The sequence below is a fragment of the Chlorocebus sabaeus genome, chromosome 5 (genome assembly GCF_047675955.1).
Source record: "Chlorocebus sabaeus isolate Y175 chromosome 5, mChlSab1.0.hap1, whole genome shotgun sequence".
Taxonomy (NCBI): Eukaryota; Metazoa; Chordata; class Mammalia; order Primates; family Cercopithecidae; genus Chlorocebus; species Chlorocebus sabaeus.
The window spans coordinates 28,072,078-28,088,733 of NC_132908.1; the positions used below are offsets into that span (position 1 = coordinate 28,072,078).

Consider the following 16,656-nt stretch of genomic DNA (forward strand, 5'->3'; position numbering starts at 1 on the left):
ACGATTCTAGCTGCTCTTGCCGGAAGTGTGGCTAGCGTAGCGCTCAAAGACGCCTCGTTGTGACCTCCGTGGGCGGAGTCAGTGGTGCAGAGCCAGAACCTAGCGCCGGAAGTGTGTCTGCGTAAAACGGAGGCTTGGAGGCGGGACAGGCAGGACTCCCGAAGCGGAAGTTTCGCGGGGAAGCTTTTGCACCTAAGGACACTTCCTGTTTCCTAGTAACAATAGGAAGTGTCCGCAGAGCTGGGGGTAGACTCCTGGCTCATGCCAGCTGCGCCCTCTTTTCTCTACCTCCTTCCTTTTACCCCCTTCTCCTTTCCCTCTTTCCCTCCCCTCCCACCTCCTGGGAACCCTGGCTGAGTGTGCGTGTGTGGGAGCGCGAGAGCCCCCCGACAGCCACCCCTTGGGGCGCGCGGCTGCAGTTAGGGTAAGGGTCCCAGTGCGCAGGCGCGCTCCCGTTCGCGGTCCCCAACTGACGCGCCCGCGGCGGGAAGGAGAGGGGGCCGCCGGTGCGAGGTAGGCGTCCTGAAAGGAAATTGGCAGAGGAGATGAGTGAGGTCAGAGGACTCATTGGTGGTTGACTAGGGGAGGGGACTTTTGATCAAAGGGGCTTTGTGAGGTGAGAATTCCGGGGGCAGGTTCAGTGAAGGCGTTTACGGTGGGAGACAGTTGTATTGGGGGTCCCATGGGAAGAAGAGTTGGAGAAGGACGAGAGGATGTACGAGGCATGAGCGAGCAAGGGCTTTGGGATGAAGACCGCCTCAGTTAGTGGGTTTACTTTTACGTGAACTAGGATAACAGGCATTGCCGTGTGTTCTGAAGATTGAGTGACACAATGAATATAGTTAGCACAGTGCCTGGCACATGGTAATATAATACTCTTCATGAGTTGCTGTCATCATCAGTATTAAGAGAGGAGGCAGAAGAAAAAAATGAGAAGGGCTGGTGAGGGTAAGATCAGGAGGCATGGGAGAGAAAAGGTAGGCGATGAAGTGACATTACAACCTGATATTGATGTTATTCACAAGATGGAAGATAGTTTGGGTTCAAGGGAAGTAGATAAAGGAAGTCGCTAAGAGAGTCTTTTGGGGTTTTTGTTTGTTTGTTTTTTGAGATGGCGTCTCGCTTTGTCACCCAGGCTAGAGTGCCGTGGTGGGATCTCAGCTCACTGCAACCTCCACCTCGCAAGTTCAAGCAGTTCTTCAGCTTCAACCTCCCGAGTAGCTAGAATTACAGGCACCTGCCACCATGCCCGGCTAACTTTTGTATTTTTAGTAGAGACAGGGTTTCACCATGTTGGCCAGGCTGGTCTTGAACTCCTGAACTCAGGTGATCTGCCAGCCTCACCCTCCCAAAGTGCTGGGATTACAGGCATGAGCCACCACGCCTGGCCCAGTTAAGAGAGTCTTAACTCTCTTAACTCTCTTGTCACAAGGAAAAGAGACCTCGTGACACTGAAAGTACTCAGGGAAGCAGGGTAACAAGCCAGCCCTTTCCCTGAAGGAGGCCTCTAACCTGTCCTCTCAGGTCCTCAGCTATTAGCTGGAGGAAACAGCTGCTTTTTCAGTGCTTCTTAGCTACTCTGTTTAGCTGAGAGATGAAGGAGGAAGGTTTGGACTTCTCTTATTGAAAGGCCTAGAAAAGGTTCTGGTGTCCTTTTAAGATGTCACAGAAAATTTTTGTTTCAGGATTGTAGGGAGCAGAGTCCTACTGTCCTTAAAGGACAGTAATGCCTTTTGAGTCTGGTCTGAAGAACATGATAACAGGTCTGTGATCAGAAGTAGGTTGCATCTCTCTCGACTTTAATTTCCTTAGCTATACCTGTAGGAATGACTTAAGCCTAGGGGAGCTCCTATATTTGGGGAGCTTGTGCACAGGGAGGCCTTAAATGATGGTGCCTGCAGATTAGATCTAGTAGAAAGCAGGTCCCTGGGCGCAGATGCTTGGGGAAACTCTCAGTGACCTCAGATGAACTTGTTGCTCGTATAGCCAAGAGGCGAAGTTAATTCAGGCCTTCCTTTTAACCACTGCCCCCTCTTCCTAGGCCTCGGCCCCTCCGCCAGAGGAAGGTGCTGCCACGTGTCTGCTCCTTCTGAACCTCCAGGTTTCCGCTACGTTGCCCCATGGAGGACGCACCCCCCTCACTCAGCTGTTCTGACTGTCAGCGCCACTTTCCCAGCCTCCCAGAGCTGTCTCGGCACCGAGAACTGCTCCATCCATCTCCCAACAAGGACAGTGAGGAGGCTGACAGCATCCCTCGGCCCTACCGTTGTCAGCAGTGTGGGCGGGGCTACCGTCACCCCGGGAGCCTGGTCAACCATCGTCGGACCCACGAGACTGGCCTTTTCCCCTGTACCACCTGTGGAAAGGACTTCTCCAATCCCATGGCTCTCAAGAGCCACATGAGGACTCATGCTCCTGAGGGCCGCCGCAGGCACAGGCCCCCACGCCCCAAGGAAGCCACTCCACGCCTCCAGGGTGAGACGGTGTCCACTGACTCCTGGGGCCAAAGGCTTAGCTCTGGTGAAGGCTGGGAAAACCAGACAAAACATACGGAAGAGACACCTGACTGTGAATCTGTACCGGACTCCAGGGCAGCTTCGGGTACATGGGAAGATCTGCCCACCAGACAAAGAGAAGGCTTGGCAAGCCAACCAGGTTCTGAGGATGCTGCAGACGGCTGGGGACCCTCCACCAACTCTGCCAGAGCCCCTCCTCTTCCCACCCCAGCCAGCAGCCTTCTTAGCAACTTGGAACAGTATCTGGCTGAATCAGTAGTGAACTTCACAGCGGGCCAGGAGCCCACCCAGTCCCCTCCTGCCGAGGAGGAGCGGCGGTACAAATGTAGTCAGTGTGGCAAGACCTACAAGCACGCTGGGAGCCTCACTAACCACCGCCAGAGCCACACGCTGGGCATCTACCCCTGTGCCATCTGCTTCAAGGAGTTCTCTAACCTCATGGCTCTGAAGAACCACTCTCGACTGCATGCTCAGTATCGGCCTTACCACTGTCCCCACTGCCCCCGTGCCTTCCGGCTCCCCCGGGAGTTGCTGGAACACCAGCAGTCCCATGAGGGTGAAAGGCAGGAGCCACCCTGGGAGGAGAAAGGGATGCCCACCACCAATGGGCACACAGACGAGAGCAACCGGGACCAGCTCCCCAGTGCACAGATGCTGAATGGCTCTGCAGAGCTTAGCACCTCTGGGGAGCTGGAGGACAGTGGCCTGGAGGAATACCGGCCTTTCCGCTGTGGGGACTGTGGCCGTACTTACCGCCATGCTGGGAGCCTCATCAACCATCGAAAGAGCCACCAGACAGGTGTCTACCCCTGCTCACTCTGTTCTAAGCAGCTGTTCAATGCGGCTGCTCTCAAAAACCATGTGCGGGCTCATCACAGGCCCAGGCAAGGAGTTGGGGAAAATGGGCAGCCATCAGTGCCACCAGCTCGCCTGCTGCTGACTGAGACCACCCACAAAGAGGAAGAGGACCCCACCACCACCCTGGACCATCGGCCCTATAAGTGCAGTGAGTGTGGTCGTGCTTACCGCCACCGGGGGAGCCTGGTGAACCATCGCCACAGCCATCGGACTGGAGAGTACCAGTGCTCACTGTGTCCCCGCAAGTACCCCAATCTCATGGCCCTGCGCAACCACGTGCGGGTACATTGCAAGGCTGCTCGCCGAAGTGCAGACATCGGGGCCGAGGGTGCCCCCAGCCACCTCAAGGTGGAACTCCCGCCTGACCCAGTAGAGGCAGAGGCAGCCCTGCACACAGATCAGGACCACGTGTGCAAACATGAAGAAGAGGCCACAGACATCACGCCAGCAGCAGACAGGACAGCAGCACATACCTGTAGCATCTGTGGGCTGTTCTTTGAAGACCCTGAGAGCCTTGAACATCATGGCCTGACTCATGGGGCAGGGGAAAAGGAAAATAGCAGGACAGAGACCACAGTGTCACCTCCTCGGGCCTTCGCCTGCCGAGACTGTGGAAAGAGCTATCGCCACTCCGGCAGCCTTATCAACCACAGGCAGACCCACCAGACAGGAGACTTCAGTTGTGGGGCCTGTGCCAAGCACTTCCACACCATGGCTGCCATGAAGAACCACTTGCGCCGGCACAGTCGGCGGCGGAGCAGGCGGCATCGGAAGCGGGCTGGTGGTGCCAGTGGTGGGGGAGAAGCCAAACTCCTGGCAGCAGGGAGCTGGACCCGGGAGCTAGAAGACAATGAAGGCCTGGACTCTCCCCAAGACCCTTCAGGGGAAAGTCCTCATGGGGCGGAAGGCAACCTGGAAAGTGATGGGGGCTGTTTGCAGGCTGAATCTGAAGGGGACAAATGTGGGCTTGAGAGGGATGAGACCCATTTCCAGGGTGATAAAGAGAGTGGAGGCACTGGGGAAGGACTGGAAAGGAAGGATGCCAGTTTACTTGACAATTTGGACATCCCAGGAGGTGAGGAAGGTGGTGGGACTCGCTTCTGCGATGGCCTCACTGGCGTGGATGAAGACCAGAAGCCAGCCACTGGCCAACCCAACTCCTCTTCCCACTCTGCCAACACTGTCACTGGCTGGCAGGCTGGGGCCACTCACACATGCTCTGACTGTGGGCATTCTTTCCCCCATGCCACTGGCCTGCTGAGCCACAGGCCCTGCCACCCACCAGGCATCTATCAGTGCTCCCTCTGCCCGAAGGAGTTTGACACTCTGCCTGCCCTCCGCAGCCACTTCCAGAACCATAGGCCCGGGGAGGCGACCTCAGCACAGCCTTTCCTCTGCTGCCTCTGCGGCATGATCTTCCCTGGGCGGGCTGGCTACAGGCTTCACCGGCGCCAGGCCCACAGCTCCTCTGGCATGACTGAGGGCTCAGAGGAGGAGGGGGAAGAGGAAGGAGCGGCAGAGGCAGCCCCTGCACGCAGCCCGCCACTGCAGCTCTCGGAAGCAGAGCTGCTGAATCAGCTGCAGCGGGAGGTGGAAGCACTGGACAGTGCAGGGTATGGGCACATCTGTGGCTGCTGCGGGCAGACCTACGATGACCTGGGGAGCCTGGAGCGCCACCACCAAAGTCAAAGTTCTGGGACTGCTGCAGACAAGGCTCCCAGCCCCTTGGGAGTGGCAGGTGATGCCACGGAGATGGTTGTGGGCAGTGTCTTGGAGGACATAGTGACTTCTGTCTCTGGAGAGGGTGGAGATGCCAAGTCTCAAGAGGGAGCAGGCACCCCCTTGGGAGACGGCCTCTGCATGCAGGGTGGGGAAAGTTTGCTGGAGGCTCAACCCCGCCCCTTCCGCTGCAACCAGTGTGGCAAGACCTATCGCCATGGGGGCAGCCTGGTGAACCACCGAAAGATCCACCAGACTGGAGACTTTCTCTGCCCTGTCTGCTCCCGCTGCTACCCCAACCTGGCTGCCTACCGTAATCATCTGCGGAACCACCCTCGCTGCAAAGGCTCTGAGCCCCAGGTTGGGCCCATCCCAGAGGCAGGAGGTAGCAGTGAGCTGCAGGTTGGGTCCACCCCAGAAGGAGGCAGCAGCAAGCCCCAGCACATGGCAGAGGAGGGACTGGGGCAGGCAGAAGTCGAGAAGCTCCAGGAAAAACTTAAAGTGGAGCCCCTGGAGGAAGTGGCCGGGGTGAAAGAAGAGGTGTGGGAGGAGACCACTGTGAAAGGGGAGGAGATAGAGCCCAGGCTGGAGACTGCCGAGAAGGGCTGCCAGACTGAAGCCAGCTCTGAGCGGCCCTTCAGCTGTGAGGTGTGTGGCCGATCCTACAAGCATGCCGGCAGCCTCATCAACCACCGGCAGAGCCACCAGACCGGCCACTTCGGCTGTCAGGCCTGCTCCAAGGGCTTCTCAAACCTCATGTCCCTCAAGAACCACCGGCGCATCCATGCAGATCCCCGACGTTTCCGCTGCAGTGAGTGTGGGAAGGCCTTCCGCCTGCGGAAACAGCTGGCCAGCCACCAGCGGGTCCACATGGAGCGACGTGGGGGTGGGGGCACCCGAAAGCCGACTCGGGAAGATCGGCCCTTCCGCTGTGGGCAGTGCGGGCGGACCTATCGCCATGCTGGCAGCCTCCTGAACCACCGGCGCAGCCACGAGACGGGCCAGTACAGCTGCCCCACCTGCCCCAAGACCTATTCCAACCGCATGGCCCTGAAGGACCACCAGAGGCTGCACTCGGAGAATCGGCGGCGACGGGCTGGACGGTCCAGGCGCTCAGCTGTGCGTTGTGCCCTCTGTGGCCGCGGCTTCCCTGGCCGGGGATCTCTGGAACGGCACCTGCGGGAGCATGAGGAGGAGACAGAAAGGGAGCCAGCCAATGGCCAGGGAGGCCTGGATGTCACAGCAGCCAGTGAGGCGAACCTGGCTGGTAGCCAGGGACTAGAGGCCCAATTGGGTGGTGCTGAGCCAGTACCCCAGCTGGAGGATGGAGTCCCGAGACCAGGGGAGCGCAGTCAGAGCCCCATCAGGGCAGCAAGCTCAGAAGCCCCAGAGCCACTGTCCTGGGATGCAGGGAAGGCAGGTGGGTGGCCAGTAGGTGGGGGACTGGGGAATCACAGCAGAGGCTGGGTTCCTCAGTTCCTGACCAGGTCAGAGGAGCCAGAGGACAGTGTCCACAGGAGTCCTTGCCATGCTGGTGACTGCCAGCTCAATGGACCTACTCTGAGTCACATGGATAGCTGGGACAACAGAGACAATAGCTCTCAGCTGCAGCCAGGGAGCCACTCCTCTTGCAGCCAGTGCGGCAAGACTTACTGCCAATCGGGCAGCCTCTTGAACCACAACACCCACAAGACAGACCGACACTATTGCCTGCTCTGCTCCAAGGAGTTCTTGAATCCTGTGGCCACAAAGAGCCACAGCCACAACCACATAGATGCCCAGACCTTTACCTGTCCTGACTGTGGCAAGGCCTTTGAGTCCCACCAGGAACTGGCCAGCCACCTGCAGGCTCATGCCCTGGGCCACAGCCAGGTGCCAGCCCAGATGGAGGAGGCCAGAGATCCCAAAGCCAGAACTGGGGAGGATGAGGTGGTTCTCCCTGGTCAAGGGAAAGCCCGGGAGGCCCCATCAGAAACCCCCGGAAGCCCAGGAGAGAGTGTGGAGAGAGCCAGGGGAGGACAAGTGGTGACGTCCATGGCAGCTGAGGACAAGGAGCGGCCCTTCCGCTGCGCCCAGTGCGGGCGCTCCTACCGCCACGCCGGCAGCCTGCTGAACCACCAGAAGGCCCACACCACAGGGTTGTACCCCTGCTCCCTCTGTCCCAAACTTCTCCCTAACCTGCTGTCTCTTAAGAACCACAGCAGGATCCACACGGACCCCAAGCGCCACTGCTGCAGCATCTGTGGCAAGGCCTTCCGAACAGCTGCCCGGCTGGAGGGTCACGGGCGGGTCCACGCACCCCGGGAGGGGCCTTTCACCTGTCCCCATTGTCCCCGCCACTTCCGCCGCCGAATCAGCTTTGTGCAGCACCAGCAGCAGCACCAGGAGGAGTGGACAGTGGCCAACTCTGGTACGGGGGCATGAAGGGTCCCAGGAGGAGGTGGGCACACGGGGGAGGGTGAAGCCCAGCCCCAAAGTGGGTGGGGGAGCAAGGAGTGAGAGGAGAGAGTCCCGGGGATTTTAAGAGGTGGGTGGGGGCTTGGCTATGGGGTGAGAAAACTAGCTGAGCACCCCCAGGTCAGGTATAGCAAATAGCAGGGTGGGTTGGGCAGCACGTGGGGGCGTGGTCAAGGTGGGGGCATGGTCAGGCTGAGGCTGCTGCCTGGGCTCCTCCATTACACTGTAGCCAGAGTGGAATGGTCTTTCTGTTCGGGGGAAGGTCGCTGGGTACCCCCTGGCTGCTGTGTCTGGAAACCCTCCTGAGTCAGCCAGTAATATAATGACTTCCAGAGGAATAGAGGGCGCCATTGGTTTGGTCTAGGTTCCATTCTTCCTTAGAGCAGGCTGGGTGCCAGGGAACAAGGGATGGGGCATGGGCTCCACAGCTCGCCTGCTGACTTGGCCATGGAAACCGGGTCACTGGTTGGCACCCTACTCCCTGTCCCTCTTTCCCTGCGCCTTGTCTCTGCTGCCCCTCTCCTTGTGAACTAGACCTCTGGTCCTTCCCTGTCAGTGTTGCTCCCGTCTCTTCTCTAAACTTAATTCAGCCCCTTCTCCCTCTGCTGCCAACGGCCTTTTTAGGATCCAGCCAAACCACTCTTTCCACCTGCACACCCCGCCACCCTCTGCACACCTTTAACTGGAGGACTGAGTCACAGATAATTGTTTCCTTGAAGTCCAGATCCAGTTGCAGCAACAACAGTCATTAGCCCGTGTCACATCCCTGATCAGAGGGCATCTCTGTGGGCAATCGCCTCCACCCAGCACTGCTGGAGGCTGTGGCTGCCGGGGAGTGGGGCGGCCGGTTCCCTCAGCAGGACCTGGGCTGGCCTCTCCACCTCCTCTAGTAGAGGTGGGCCCATTCCATCTAGTGGCCCTCGAGGGTGGGTGGCCCTGAGATGGTGGGCCCTTGATGGGTCTTGTCAGAGCAGAGGGCGGGTGGGAGTCACCTGAGAGCTGAAGGAATGGCTTTAAGGATAGAAGATTTCTCATGACCTCAAGGGATATGATCGAGGAGCCAGTTTGCAAGGGCTGGGAAAATAATTAGGAGGCCTAGAATTCCTGTTCTCATCTGGGCCTCTGGGGCCAGGGGCGGGGGAATGGCCTGCAGGGCTGTGTGGGGTCTGCCCCTCAGTCGGTGACCTCCTCTCTCTCTCCCCAGGAGCCCCAGTGGCACCAGCGACGGGCAGAGGGGACTTGTCATTGCCCCCTCCACCCACCCCCACGACCCCACTCCTGGATCCTTCACCCCAGTGGCCTGCAGACCTCAGCTTCTCCCTCTGAACTTCAAGTCTCCAAAGATTAGAATCTGGGGGAGGGAGCGCGTGCAGGGAGGGGCTTGATCTCCACGTTTTCTCAGGAGTAGTTCAGGCATCCCCATATCTTCTCCTCTCCCCTTGTGAAGAGGACCCAGATCTGGCTTCTTTCCCAAGGAGGGGGTGGGGTGTTCCTCGTGTCCCTGTCCTTGAAGGACCTCCTTCCACCAGCCTCGTCACCGTGCTCTTCCCAGTGCCAGCCTCTGCCGAGATGCCGTGCCACCCTCAGCAGCCAGATTGTAACACCAGGGAGAGTTGGATGCAGAGCCCCACAGGTGGGAAAGTTGCCTGTGGAAGGGAGCCTTTTGCTACAATTTGTAACTTATTTTCTAAAGTCTATTTTGTAACAATTTATTTAAGTTTAAAAAAAGGAAAACTGCTGCCCCCCCAAAAAAGAAATTTTCAAAACACATGGCTGATGTGATTGTATCTGAAAGGGTAAAGGAGGAGGAAAGCTGGGACGCCTGTGTGGGAGCAGAGCTGGGCGTGGGAGTGTCCACAGACACCGCTGTCCTGCAGGGTGGGGAGTGGGCACCTGTGGCCCCAGGCAGGTTCCTTCCCACAGCTGCTGGGCTCCTGGGCCTGCCCTGGTGCCTGGAATCACACATGGCAAGGTGGGAGGGCAGGGGCAGTAATGCTGTTTGCCTGTCTGCATTCTCTTGTCCTGAGAACGGCCAGGTCCCCTGTCAGCAGCTGGCTGGTTGGCCTGTGAGGAAGGAAGGAGTGTGGAGCTGTCCTCACCCTCATGGCTTTGGTCCCTCCCTCCCTCTCTCCCATTCCTCAAAGGAACAGGGTCTGTCTTGGCTGCCATGACAGATGAGAATACTGAGGCTCAAAGCGATCGAGCAGCCTGCTCCAAGTGACGCGATGACAAAGAACCAGAATCTGAATCAAATGGGTCTGCCTATTGCTCCACACTACCCAGGGCAGCTGGAGTGGGTTAGAATGACGCACCCCCTCACTGGAGAGAGAAGGGTCCTGGAGAGGCAGGGTTTGGCAGGAGGTCCCAGGGCCACATACTCATGTTGGCCAGGCAGCTTCCAGGCTCGGCCTCGGGCTCTGGCTCCTCGGCGAAGTAGACTTGCCAGTCCAAACTGCTGACCCAGTCCTCATAGGCAGGGAGCGCGGTGAAGACCGCCGGCCTGGCGGGGCCTTGGCAAGCATCTCCGAAGCTGTGCAGCCCGGCCAGGAACCACGTGCCCCTCACCTCATGCACCAGTGGTGCCCCAGACAGGCCCTGTCAGGGGTCAGGTGACACTGGGTGACTTTACAGGCAGCTGTGCAGGATGGCAGAGTGGGCTAGAGAGGCTCTGGCTGTTTGGGAGCTAACTGGCAAAAAGGCCCAGTTTCAGGTGGGAGGTGGGTCCAGAGGCCAAGCCTGGAAGGTCCGTTCTTGAGCTATTGGGTGAGGGGATGCCAGGGGCCTATTAGGTAAGATGTGGGGGCCTGGGGCTCACCTCACAGCTGGGCAGCTCACCCACAGCACTGGTACACACCATCCCCGGCAGAATAGTGCTGCCGTCAGCCCCAGGAGCTGTATGCAGCCGGCTGCAGGCCCTAGGCCCCAGGAGGGTCACAGGCACTGTCTGGGGGGAGCTGATGCCTGTAGAGCAAGGGAAAGCTGGCTGCTCCGGCCTGCAGGCTGGATGGACAGTGGCCCTGGCCCCATGCCCACCTACCTGCTCCTGGGCGGGCCCGTCCCAGGACCCAGCCGCGCTCCCCGTCAGGCAGGTGGTGGTCAGCATAGGGCAGGCAGAGGGGCCGCAGGCTGGCGCCCAGTGTCACAGGCTGGGCCAGCAGCAGGAGGGCCACGTCGTAGCCCCCCTCGGGGTGGGTGTAGGCCCCATGCAGGATGAGCTGCTTCAGGCCCCACTCCTCCGGTCTGGTCCCCAGCCCTACGCTCCATTCCTCTGGGGCCTGGCGCCTATGCAGAGGCAGTGTGGACGGCACCAGGTGACAGGGCTGCCGGCAGGGGCAGGGGGCACGGTGGAGAGGGATCCAAGACTCACCCGATGAAGCAGTGGGCAGCAGTCAGCACCGCCTCCTCTGACACCAGGGCTCCGCCACAGGCCAGCTGCCCCTGGTGCATCAGTCTGGCATCCCAGGGCCATGGGGAGGGTGCTCCTGCCTGGGGACCTGCTGTCCTCAAGGATCCACAGGCTGAAACAGATGAGTGCCTCCGCTAAGTGTTTCCCGCTTCTCATCAAATTCTCACAATATCTTTTGAAATCGAATTTTGTTCCCCTCATTACTGAAGGTAACCAAAGTTCCAGAGAGGTTAAATGACTTCCTCGTTCTGTAACTACTGGCAAGTGGCAGACTTGGGATTCACAAGCTAGGGCCTGAGCTTTTAGCCCTGTCGGTCTGATGGGACCCCAGTCCCAGCCTCGTGGGAATGCCCCTACTCGTCACTCCCCCGCCCCACCCGTCTGCACCCTCCAGGCTGGGCCTGCCTCCCATATTCCTGGCTCATTAGTGCATCTCTTACCATCAAGACATAATATCCGTCCCAGGAATTATTTTGCATTCAATTTGCATGCCAGTCACTTAATGCCGGAATTCTGACTGGGAGCCCTACCCTGTGCAGGCTCGCTGGGTCCCTGCTGGAAGCTTGCCACTTCCCCAGAAACCCAAGTCAGGTCTCAGAGATTCCTCTTCTCACCTAAACTCCAAACCTGTAGAGTTCCAAAGTGCCTGTGCCTCTCAGCCCTAATGGGGCTGTTCCCATCCCAGGGGGTGAAAGAGCCCCCTAATTAGGCTCGGCGGTGTGGATGCCTGTGCCAGTTCTCTAGTCCTAACTGAGGTTTGCTTCACAGTGGCTTCTACCCACTGCCAGCATGCCCCGCTCATACCTACACAGCTGTCCTCATCACTCATCTCTGGGGTCTCTGGGCTCTGGGCCAGGAAAGCCGCCCCCTGAACTCGAGCCTGCAACCAGGAACTGTGAGCAGCTATGTTGGTCAGCAGCACAGGAGCGTCCTCCTGGGCACAGCTTGATGCAAAGCTGATGATGCCAGCCTGAACCCAGTGTCCATCGGGCTCGAGGCACAGCACAGGGCCCCCGGAATCTCCCTGGAGCCAGGCAACAAAGTCAAGGACAGATGCCTGAGCCCAGCTATGGCAGATACCCTCTGATTGTAGCCCTTTCCCCCAGTCCTGTGAGTCCAACCCCCAGCCCAGGGCTAGGCCTCTCCCCTTCTGCTCCTTCTCTCCTCCCCATCAGACCTGACAGGGCCCCTGCACCCCAGGCTGGGGGCCCCCACATAGCATCCCAGGCCGGGCCGGGTTGGATAGGTGTCGCTGGTGCAGCTGGTTGTAGATGCAGTTACATGTGGGGCGACTGATGAGACGCAGGCGCAGATTCCGTAGGGTCTCAGGAGCTAATGAAAGAGACAAGGCTGGGGCTGGAGTCTGGGATCTGAGAAGCAAGGGAGACTGGAAGCCAGGACAGTTGGGAGCTGAGACGGTGACATTGGGCAAGCAGAGTGCCTCTCCGAGCTTCAGTCTGGGCTGGCACTTACCATCACCGGTGTCCTGATCCCAGCCAGTGGCCCAGCAGGAGGCTCCAAAGGGGAAGCGATGGGCAGGCTGGGGCAGGCAGAGGGGTGTGTGGGTCACGGGGTGGGTGAGCTGCAGCAGGGCCAGGTCTGAGCCCTGGCTATAGTGGTTATAGGCCCTGGGCAACTGCAGGGCAGCCACCCCCACCTCTTCGGCCCCAGGGCTGAGTCCCTCACGCTGCAGAGAACCCAGGACCACTGACCAGGAGTTCAGTTCTATCGCTGCTGCCCTGGAAGGGGAAGGACAAGGTCCAGGCTGCTGAGTACAAGGGGAGACAGTGACACCATGGGAGATCCCACAGGTAGGTGGAAGATAGCAGAGAGCACTCCACGGCTTTTTCTTTTTGAGGTAGGGTCTCGTCCTGTTGCCCAGGCTGCAGTGCAGTGGCATGACCACGACTCACTGCAAACTTTGACCTCCCAGGCTCAAGCGATCCTCCCACCTCAGCCTCGTGAGTAGCTGGGACTACAGGTGTGCACCACCATGCCTGGCTAGTTTTATATTTTTTGTAGAGACATAGTCTTGCTATGTTGCCCAGGCTAGTCTTGAACTCTTGGGCTCAAGCGATCCTCCCTCCTTGGCCTCCCAAAGTGCTGGGATTATAGGCGTGAGCTACTGTGCCCGGCCTCCGTCTGTGACTTTAAGCAAGGTCATTCCCTTGCAACCTGTTTTCTCATTTGTAAATCTTCTACCTAAACTCCAAGCCTGTAGAGTTCCAAAGTGCCTGTGCCTCTCAGCCCTAATGGGGCTGTTCCCATCCCAGGGGGTGAAATAGCCCCCCAATTAGGCTCGGCGGTGTGGATGCCTGTGCCAGTTCTCTAGTCCTAAGGTTGAAAGGTGGTTGTTACAATTCACTTGACAATATGTACCCAGTACATGGCAGATTCTCAGTAAGTGGTACTTTATTATTACTCTAGAGGTAGGGACTAGCCTTGTGGGGCTTGAGACAAATCATCCATCCTCCAGAGCCAGAGACCCTGCCTGACCCCAGCCATGACTTACTTTTCAAAGCAGTGGGCAGCGGTGAGGACCCAGGTGTCCGCCACCAGGGAGCCGCTGCAGATGTGGGCTCCCTGCCTCCTCACACTGGCCTGCCAAGGCCACTCGCCGGGGACTGTGTTGCCCTCCTGAGGCTTGGGGGGACCGGGGCCACGCTGTCCACAGGCTGTGGAGAGGGTTGGGTCACAATGACAGCAGATCCCTGTCCTGACCTCACCCCAGTCCCAACCCAGACCCAAGTAAGGCCCAGGCCCCGCATCCCCAGACCTTACCACGCTGAGCGGCTTGAAGACCTGGGAAGAGAGAGACACAGGTGAGACTCCAGGCCTGCCTAGCTTTGGGGAGGAGAGGGGATGGGCTGGGGGGCGGGCCCAGGGTCCTTGCTTGTGACTCTGATTACCTCACCAGCCCTTCCCAGAATGAAAATATTTATATGAGGTCGAGACAGCTTTTATTGGAACCTATTCAGCATTCACACTCAGTAATTAATTCTCCTTCAGCTGTGCTCAGCACTCCGGGGCTGGAGGTTCAGCTTGGGAGTAGGCCAACCCTCCTCCAGGCTTCAGAACCCCCAACTCCTGCCCCCGCCACTGAGTCAGGGAGGCGGCCTCTGTGTGTGGAGAGCATTAGCTTAATTGTCCTCTCAGCAGCAGAGGCCTAAAAGGATTAGAGGCCTGCGTCATTTCCAAGGGGGGAGGGCCCCAAGAAATGGAGACTTACCTCACCCTGGTCTAGAGACTCAGTCTTCCCCACCTTCCCAGAAACTGCCTGAGAGCTCGCCAGAGAGAGGGCCCCTGCCCGCCACCCCTCACAGGCACACAGGCACCCCCATGAGACAGCTGAGCCAGGCTGCCCAGAGGATGGAGGAAAAGAAAGGGAAACTGAGGCCAGAGGAGCCCCGAGTTTGCCTGAGGTTGTTGTGGAAGTCGAGGGGGAGGCGGGTGTAGGACACACACAGGCAGCACCACACACACAAAGACCACAGGCCCTGCCAACGCAAACTGCAGCTGGCCCGAGAAAATCTCATCCATGTTGACGCAGGTGGCCACATATATGGCCCCACAGAGTCCCACGGAGTTACATCCCCACTGGCGGACTGTCGCCCACAGGCAGTCCCCCCACCAAGGAGCAGGGACTGCTGGGGCAGAGATGGCCCCTGAGCCCCCACCAGGCCACCCCCATACCCCCACGCATGGCGGCTTACCCTCCATGAGGACCGTGGCACCCGCGAAGAGCAGCACTGGGCCCCAGCTCCACTTCATGCTGCCCCGGGCCACTCTGCCGCCTGTGCTCCGCTCTCAGAGAGGCCACCTGGGTCTCCCTGGCTCCACCTCTGCTCCACCCCCAGTTGGCTAGGAGTCAGCTCTCTGCTTGCCCTAGCCAGCAGTTCCTAGCTCTGGGACTGTGGCTGTGTGACCCTGGGATTGTCACTACCCCTCTCTGGGCCTCAGCCGCGGAGCCAAACTGTCAGGGTTTAAATCTATTTCCTTACTACTTGAGTGGTCTGGGAGAGCTAACCTGCCTGCACCTTGTCTGAGAAACAGTTGTTGAATGGAAAATGCCTCGATGTCAGCCTGGCACAGGGCAAGCTCACTCCCAGCATGAAAGCGCCATCCTGGAACTGTGGAGGGGCACATGGGCAGCTCCTCCTGGTCCCCACTTTTCATTTCCACTCCCCCACTTCTCTTCCAGCCATGGCCAGGTGGGTTTCACATGCCCTCTCCCAGGTCTGCTCAGAGACAGTGTGTGCCAGGCTGGGTGTCGAGGGGCCAGCACCCACTGCTGCTTGCTCGCTGTGAGCCTTTGACAAATCCCAGTATCTCCCTGGGCCTGCTGGCTTCCTGGGAAACAGGGTGACAGCAGTGCCCACCTTCCTCACAGGCGCTGGAGAACTCGGTCAGGCGGGAAGAACACTTGGGCGCATGCCTCCTCTTCCTCTTCCCACTCCTAACTCAGGCTGGCCCAGACCGTTCAAGAACCCTGACCCCAAGACAGAGGCAGTTGCGGGTAGGGTTTAGTATATAGATGCTGGCCAGGCATGGTGGCTCACGCCTGTAATCCCAGCACTTTGGGAGGCCAAGGCAGGCGGATCACCTGAGGTGGGGAGTTCGAGACCAGCCTGACCAACATGGAGAAACCCTGTCTCTACCAAAAATACAAAATTAGCCCGGCGTGGTGGTGGGTGCCTGTAATCCCAGCTACTCAGGAGGCTGAGGCAGGAGAATCGCTTGAACCCGGGAGGCGGAGGTTGTGGTGAGCCGAAATTGTGCCACTGCACTCCAGCCTGGGCAACAAGAGCAAAACTCCGTCTCAAAAACAAACCAACAAAAAAAAAGCATATAGATGCTGGAGCCAGATGGACCAGGTGGATGCAAATCCTGAGAGCCTCTTGCAGTAGCTGTGTGATCTCAGGCACACTACTTAGCCTCTCTGTCCCTATCATCAAGATAGGGGTAATAACAGTATGCACCTCATACATCACTGTAAAGATTAAATGAGTTTAACATGTTAACACAAGTTGCTGGTTTTTTTTTTTTTTCTTTTGAGACGGTCTTGCTCTGTTGCTCAGGCTGGAGTGCAGTGATCATGGCTCACTGCAGCCTCAACCTTCTGGGCTCAAACGATCTTCCTACCAGCTTCCCGATTAGTTGGGACTACAGGTGCATACCACCAAGCCTGGCTAATTTTTTTTTTTTTTTTTTTGGTAGAGGCAGGGGTCTTACTATTTTGCTCAGGCTGGTCTGGAACTCCCGACCTCAAGTGATCCTCCTGCCTTGGCCTCCCAAAGTGCAGGGATTACAGGTGTGCACCACTGCACCCAGCCAACCCAAGTTCTTAAACAGTGCTTGGCATGTAGGTAAGTGGTCAGGGCATAATAGGCAAAACAAAAACCTTCAGAACCTGGCCCTGGCCCTCCAGGGCTACCAATACTGGCTTGGGATGGTCAATAAGGCAACTGGAGGGGTTAAAGTTAAACTCAAGGAAAAACTTCCCAGCAAGCATTTACAGAACGAGAAGGGCAGCCTGCCCTTGCAGGTGTGTGCTCAGCCTTCCCAGGAGAGGAGGCCTGGCTCCTGTGGGCAGCAGGAGCGAGCTGCCAGCCTGTTTCCTGGGGGTGGGGGCCGATGGCACGCCAGGCCTTGCTGACTCCACATGCTGGAGATGAGACTACGCATAACCACCCTTCCCAG

General features: G+C 58.4%; 2 protein-coding genes across 5 annotated transcripts; one reads left to right on the forward strand and one right to left on the reverse strand.

Moving 5' to 3' along the window:
• The first annotated feature begins 7 nt into the window (after positions 1 to 7).
• ZNF646 (zinc finger protein 646) lies at positions 8 to 9,318 on the forward strand. 3 transcript variants are annotated; one of them, XM_037989614.2, is made up of 3 exons: positions 8 to 554; positions 2,042 to 7,503; positions 8,755 to 9,318. In XM_037989614.2, exons 2-3 carry the CDS (start codon positions 2,121 to 2,123, stop codon positions 8,874 to 8,876), a joined length of 5,505 nt encoding a protein of 1,834 aa, XP_037845542.2. In that variant the 5' UTR covers positions 8 to 554; positions 2,042 to 2,120; the 3' UTR covers positions 8,877 to 9,318. The 3 variants fall into 3 exon arrangements, with proteins under 3 accessions (XP_037845542.2, XP_007988729.3, XP_037845544.2); XM_007990538.3 differs by having other exon boundaries at positions 8 to 513; XM_037989616.2 differs by having other exon boundaries at positions 8 to 424.
• PRSS53 (serine protease 53) lies at positions 9,244 to 16,648 on the reverse strand. Of its 2 annotated transcripts, none has more exons than XM_007990525.3 (11): positions 14,670 to 16,648; positions 13,738 to 13,758; positions 13,469 to 13,631; positions 12,430 to 12,695; positions 12,134 to 12,288; positions 11,761 to 11,980; positions 10,918 to 11,068; positions 10,588 to 10,832; positions 10,366 to 10,511; positions 9,929 to 10,145; positions 9,244 to 9,614 (listed from the first exon to the last, which is right to left on the reverse strand). In XM_007990525.3, the coding sequence occupies exons 1-11, from the start codon at positions 14,725 to 14,727 to the stop codon at positions 9,595 to 9,597; spliced, it is 1,662 nt and encodes a 553-aa protein (XP_007988716.1). In that variant the 5' UTR covers positions 14,728 to 16,648; the 3' UTR covers positions 9,244 to 9,594. The 2 variants fall into 2 exon arrangements, with proteins under 2 accessions (XP_007988716.1, XP_007988713.1); XM_007990522.3 differs by having other exon boundaries at positions 9,863 to 10,145.
• Between the last annotated feature and the right edge of the window lie 8 nt (positions 16,649 to 16,656).

Excerpts from the sequence above, each read along its gene's own strand:
- ZNF646 (XM_037989614.2), top strand. The coding sequence starts at position 2,121 with ATGGAGGACGCACCCCCCTCACTCAGCTGTTCTGACTGTCAGCGCCAC. Across the intron at positions 7,504-8,754 it reads GTGGACAGTGGCCAACTCTG|GAGCCCCAGTGGCACCAGCG; the intron begins GTACGGGGGCAT and ends CTCTCTCCCCAG.
- PRSS53 (XM_007990522.3), bottom strand. The coding sequence starts at position 14,727 with ATGAAGTGGAGCTGGGGCCCAGTGCTGCTCTTCGCGGGTGCCACGGTC. Across the intron at positions 12,289-12,429 it reads GGATCAGGACACCGGTGATG|CTCCTGAGACCCTACGGAAT; the intron begins GTAAGTGCCAGC and ends CTCTTTCATTAG. Across the intron at positions 10,833-10,917 it reads GCTGCCCACTGCTTCATCGG|GCGCCAGGCCCCAGAGGAAT; the intron begins GTGAGTCTTGGA and ends GCCTCTGCATAG.